At 36.0% G+C, this 6,000-nt stretch overlaps 1 protein-coding gene across 6 annotated transcripts in view; it reads right to left on the minus strand.

Moving 5' to 3' along the window:
• LOC149569855 (protein EMBRYO SAC DEVELOPMENT ARREST 30-like) overlaps positions 1 to 5,632 on the minus strand; it is a 63,380-nt gene extending 57,748 nt beyond the window's left edge. Inside the window, exons 1-7 of one of the 6 annotated variants that reach the window (XM_089822567.1) lie at positions 5,384 to 5,632; positions 5,016 to 5,082; positions 4,166 to 4,352; positions 3,969 to 4,053; positions 582 to 652; positions 382 to 470; positions 34 to 277 (exon numbers count right to left, since the gene is read on the minus strand). In XM_089822567.1, the coding sequence (XP_089678693.1) occupies positions 34 to 277; positions 382 to 470; positions 582 to 652; positions 3,969 to 4,053; positions 4,166 to 4,348 (672 nt within the window). In that variant the 5' untranslated portion in view covers positions 4,349 to 4,352; positions 5,016 to 5,082; positions 5,384 to 5,632. Of the gene's footprint in view, positions 1 to 33; positions 278 to 381; positions 471 to 581; positions 653 to 3,968; positions 4,054 to 4,165; positions 4,390 to 4,886; positions 5,083 to 5,254 lie in introns of all 6 variants that reach the window. The other 5 variants (XM_089822566.1, XM_089822571.1, XM_089822570.1 and 2 more) reach the window with 5 other exon arrangements.
• Positions 5,633 to 6,000: the final 368 nt, after the last annotated feature.

Genomic DNA, 6,000 nt, shown 5'->3' on the forward strand with positions numbered 1-6,000 from the left:
AATGCTGAACTGAGAAACTGTGTTTCCTCTTACCTGTAAGCATCCCCCTTCAGAGACCAACAGCACAACTACGGCTTTCATCTTTAGTTCTTTCAACACTTCTTCCAGATAAAAGTCAGGGGAGGCAGAATTGTGTGGTGTAAATACATGTATCTCTTTCTTCTTCCTAGCATTGTTGAATGTTTTTGGGAGGCTTTTTACAACCAACACATCATTTGCAAGTGCCGCAATAAAGTGATCCACATTATAAAGGTAGCCAAAGCTTTTAAATTTAGAGCTGCCATAAACAGACAAGCACAGATGAGACAGAAGTAAATAAGCATATAATCAACTCAATTACACAGCAAGAAGTAAATCCTAGAAGTGAAATGGATAACAAACCTGATTCCCTTAGTACTTGTGGTCTCTTGAAGCTCTGGAATCACAAGAGTGGCATTTAGAAGCCTAGATACAGCAACTACATCACAGATCTGCCAACAATAGCAACTTTAGGTAACTATTATGGTCATTCATGAAGACCAAAGAAAAATAAACTAGAAAAAGTAAAGAGCATCTTCACTATTACGAAAGGAAATCCCTACCGATGACCTGATCTCATGGAACCCTCCTTGAATTTTGACAATTATGTAGCCATTGCTATGCCAATTTGGGGCTATCAAAACAAATATTAAGATTCAATCAGGTATAAAAAATTACATATAAGAATGTAAACTTAGACAAAATTTATTAAATCTACCTAGATAAGAGCCGATGCAATATCTAGCAATAACTATAGGATCTATGATTATAGTTATCTCTCCTTTAGCCCTCTGGAGTTAGACATATAATCATTACTGAGATATTCTATTTTCTTATAGACAATTTTTTATATTCTGCTTTCCACTACTAACTAATGCTGAAAACCAACGAAGTGTTTACAAAATTAATTTATAATTTATAAAGCTGGCATCTTTAATGTTGGATTTATTTTTATTTCTCCTGATCGATATTGGAGATTTTTTAATGATTTCCAAACCAACTTAATGTATCTTCAATTGGATAAATTATGAATGTTTCTATACCTTTACTCTTTGAGGCAGTTACCACAGCAATGAGGAGGGCTTCCTTCTTAATTTTATGTTAAAAAATTGGCTATTGTGCCATCAAGTTTAGAGGGAGCCACACCCATACTTTGAGGTACAGTTTTTGTATGAGCATATTTCAGATGATTTATCTATATTTATTATTTTTCCATTAAGTCTGCAGAAATAATGGATAAATATATCTTCATCAACATGGTAATTTTACAATTTTGTACTGCTGCTGAATGGTAATGTTTTCAGCCAATATAAAGAAATATCAACATGTTTTATAAAAGATTATACTGTTCCCCCAAGTGAGAGGTTAATAAAAAAGCTAGACACAAAAGAGTTTTAACGGCCTCCGTCTCCCACTTGGATCAAGATTAATTCAGAAGCTCTAAAGGCTTGTCTGGAAGTGTTTGTGCTTCGGGTCAAGATATGTTGGCGATGTGGTTTTTCAGTATGACCCTCAAGTATCATACACACACATAGAGATAAATCTATATATTCTCTTAACAAAGTGGATGAAGCACCCAAATACTCAAGCACCAAAGTACCCAAACGGTGCGGCAATGGGTGTGGCTGTGGTGTGGCAATGTATGGGCGGCAGTGGGGGTGCTTGGGTGCGCCAAGTACCAATTCTGGGGACATCCCCATACCAGGTACTCCTGGGTGTCGGGTTGGGTGCATGTCCCCAGGTTACACTGTAAGATATAGACAAATGGGTTAGAGCAGGCCTTGATTTGGGTGTGAAAGACAAAAAGGTCTTTCTAAATGACTTCTTAGCCCCCATCTTTGAGTGCTAAGACCATCATAGGCCAGCCTCATCCTTCTTTGTAAAGGTGATTCCTTGAATTATTTTTGTATCATCAAATGTCACGGAATTTTTCTAGGTACTTATGGGGATGGTACAAGAGATGTTTCTATAAATCAATATATTTTCCCACTGAATTCCTTGTCTATCATGGGGATGGTACGAGAGATGGTACTCAACTTTGGTACGAATCCCTTCTTCACTCTTAGAATTATCAGTTTTACAAAAGTGGCTTAACTTGAATACATTATATGCATGCTGCCTCTCCATGGAATATAGCAGGACTGGAAGAAAGTCTGAACCCACCCATGTCAAAGTCAGCATCTACTTGATCAGTAGCCTTTTCTGCAACTGCAGTCTTGGATTCATGTTTATATGCCCTACAGAAAACTTCGAGTTCATTGTTAGTTATCACTTCAACATCCTAAAGCTGTGACAAGCACATCTGACAATCAATAGTTCTGCTGCTTACTTTTTGCATTTGAAATTGTGTCCCTGGATTTTGCATTTAAAACATAGTAGGGACACTCTCATGTTAAGGGTATCCTTTTTATATTTTGCCATTCATCATGGTACTTGAATAAGTACTGTAGATGACAACATTTGCATTCTTTTCATTATGTATTGAATGATAACTAACCTTAAAATGTTGCTTTTATATCCCTAAAGAACCCTCTGTTTACTTGAGTTGTTTTTCCAGCAACCAATTTTTCCATATATTTCCTCTACATGTATATGGTTAAGATTGAAGAAACACACCCACACACATGTACATGCCCAAAAACAAACATACACAGAAAATGCAATAGGTTCCTACTCAAGAGCTAAGGATATAAATAACTCAATTATCCCCCTGAACCCTAAGTGTGAGTAAGAACTAGGGTATAGCCATCACAAACTCATCAAAGCTGGGGTACATCGGGACATGGGGACGAGTTTCCAGGACGGGCAGACAAAGGGCTTCAATTTCGGTACAGTGGCATGGGGCGACAGGGCTGGGGGTGTTGTATACTATGCATGTAAAACTTGACATGCTACTTATGAAATGATCTTTCAGTATGACGTACCAAATTGAAATACTTGAACATGGCAAAATCACAACACTAACCAAAACCATTGAACATTTAACATAGCAACATAGTACATACCAAATAGTAACATTCAAAACTCAAAATTCAAATAGAAATTCAAGTACTCGTACCAGCTGCGGTGTGGTTGCCAAATGGCGAAGGTGGGGGTACTTGGGTACCAAGTACCCAATGCGGGGATGTCTCGGGGATGGGTGCTTTGAGGTTTTGGGATGGGTGTGAGTCCCCGTGTTTCACTGATTCCACTCGACTTGTGCTACTGGCATTTCGTTTAGAAGAGCCAAAGGGTAATTAATTGATGGCTCCAAACAACAATCCCCTATCTATTTTTCATGGAATTTACCATAGAAAGCATTAAACCTAAGTAAAACCTTTCAATAACTAAAGCTTCTACAGCTCCAGAAAAGCATGACTGCTGAAACTCCTGAAGTCCCAAAATGATCTTTGCTGACAGAACTATTACAGTTCCAATACCAACTTGGTTGGAGGAAGTCCTACAGACTGACAATTCAAAAAAGGCTATTTGATATATTTTGCCAGCAATATAACATCAGTGATGGTAACGAAAGTAGTATGACAGCAATAAATATATAATAATTCAGATACAATAAATATATAATAATTCAGATTCATAGCTAATGATATTGTCATGTACCATATAATACGAACAGTGAGAATGTAGATTTATAATTTTACTGTTCAAAAAAGTCTCAAATTTTAAAAATTATTGATATGGTATTAAAGTCTGTTATTATTGTCAGTTGCAAAATAATTTAAATGTGCATTGGTGATAGTCCAGTACAGTGTGCTATTGTAAGAAGTGCAAACAAAAAAAACCATGAGATTGCATTTCTAGTGATAGTCTAGAGTGTATTGTGGTTATAGTGCAGTCCCAAGTAGATTGCATATCTAAATCCCAATACCCAAGTTCTACCATCTAAAAACTGAACCAAAACTGCACTTGAATTAATTTAGATTATAACATGAAATAATGAAAAATCTTACCAGGAAATTGACCTCTTGGTTTTGCATATGGATATAATGACTCAAAAGATTTGACTGGACCCCATAGCTTTCTGTACTTGAAACTCTACATTGATATTAGACATATAAATTAATGCAATATTCACAAGAGTTTCATAATGCTCATGCCGAGGTGTACTTATACAGTGAAAGCAGGAAAAATAGAATTTGATTCTTACTCCTTGAGGTAAGTTCACAGTATCGAAATGGGGATGCCACCGGAGAATTTCCACAATGGGTCTGTCATCAAGAAGTTCTCTGCTAGAGTATCTTGCAAACAGAAAGAGATGCGTGACAAGAGAAGGCAGTGATAGCAGAAGCCCAACAGTAGCTGCCCACTTCCTTTTAGCTTTAAACAACATGCCTCTGCAAAACAGATATGACACAGACTTGATGTGGACATCTGGGATCACAAAATAAAAATTTATACATTATAAAACAACCCACCAACCACTTAGTTTAAAACTGAAAATAATGCATCATACCAGCGACAATATTGAAACAGGAAAAAGCCCATTTGCCTTTCAAAAAAGTGTGGATTATAAAACATTACAAAATAATAAAAACCCAAGAACTAAAAATTGAGCATTGGTATCTAATGATTTGGGGACTTTAAACATAACCAAAACTAACGACCCCGTTTAGAAGCAAGAAACCAAAACATTAGCTTGAACAAAAGTAACTCCACAACTATACATTTCTATAAATGCTATCCTCTTAAAATCGCAAATCATTATAATCTAAAAGCTTACTGCTAAGAAATGAGATTTTCCAGACCTTTAAACTGCAGTACAAAAAGATCTCTACAGTTGTATATTTTCCATGAGTGTTGTCCTATCAGTATCTAAAATGTAAAAGCAAACCGCTAAGAAATAAGATTTATTCACAACAGGCACTGACCTTTAAACTGCTGTACAAAAGGAACTCAGCGTCTGTATATCTTCCATAAATGCTGTTCTCTTCGAATTTGAAACATTAAAATGTAAATGCGAACGCTCAAAATAAGATTTATTCACAAAAGGCACTGACCTTTAAACTGCTGTACACAAAGAACTCTACATCTGTATATCTTCCATAAATGTTGTCCTCTTGAAATCTAAAACATTAAAATGTAAAAGCAAACTGCTAAGAATTGAATTGTAGTACAAAAAGAACTCTGCATCTGAATCTTTTCCATAAATATGATCCTCTGGAAATCTGAAACACACAAATCTAAAAGCAAACCAGTGCTAAGAACTACGATTCTTTTTTTCACAAGAAGCACTGACCTAAAATCTGCTGTATAAAACTGACTATATCTGCATATGTTCCATTAATGGCGCTATCTAGAAATCTAAAACATTAATACCTAAAAGCAAACTGGTAAGAAATATAGTGTTTTCACAAGAAGCACTGACCGAGGCTCTGGAAAGCTTTGATTGCTTGTAGAGAAAGTAGCATGAATTCCTTAATAATTGATCTGGGTTCAAGTACATTGAGCAGTTTGATTGATTGAAACTAGGTTTGGGTAGGTGGTAGGCCTGAACAGTTTTGATGAGTGCAGAAATCCACATGGTTACAGGAAATTAGTGAAAAATATGACGCGTTTGTAGGGAACAGAAAACAGTATAACAAGTTTCAAAGTTATGACAAACGAAAGAAAGGGTATTGTAAAGAGTGTTCAAAAGATGTTTTTTGTAGTTTTGCAGTACACTTCCCGACATAAAATTCTGCCATGGTTGTTGGAAAAAGTCCGCCAGCTTTGAAAATACAGTCAAGTGTTCAGATTTGAACAGAGGAAAACGAGTAATTTACATTTATGAGCCAATCAGAAGATAATGTCGAGGGAAATCCGTTTAAAAAATGAATGAGGTCATTTTCATAAATAGTTATATGAGATCAAAACGGTGTAAAACTGAACGGCGGACACTCGTAAGACGTAGTTTTTCGAAAAAATGTTATAAATGGAGAACATCCCACTCGATCAAAGTATCATGGCATGTGGAAAATCAAACGGGGAGTGTAACAATTTTTT

Source organism: Cupressus sempervirens, chromosome 3 (assembly GCF_028749045.1).
Source record: "Cupressus sempervirens isolate cs-2001-9-10 chromosome 3, ASM2874904v1, whole genome shotgun sequence".
In the NCBI taxonomy this organism is placed as follows: domain Eukaryota; kingdom Viridiplantae; phylum Streptophyta; class Pinopsida; order Cupressales; family Cupressaceae; genus Cupressus; species Cupressus sempervirens.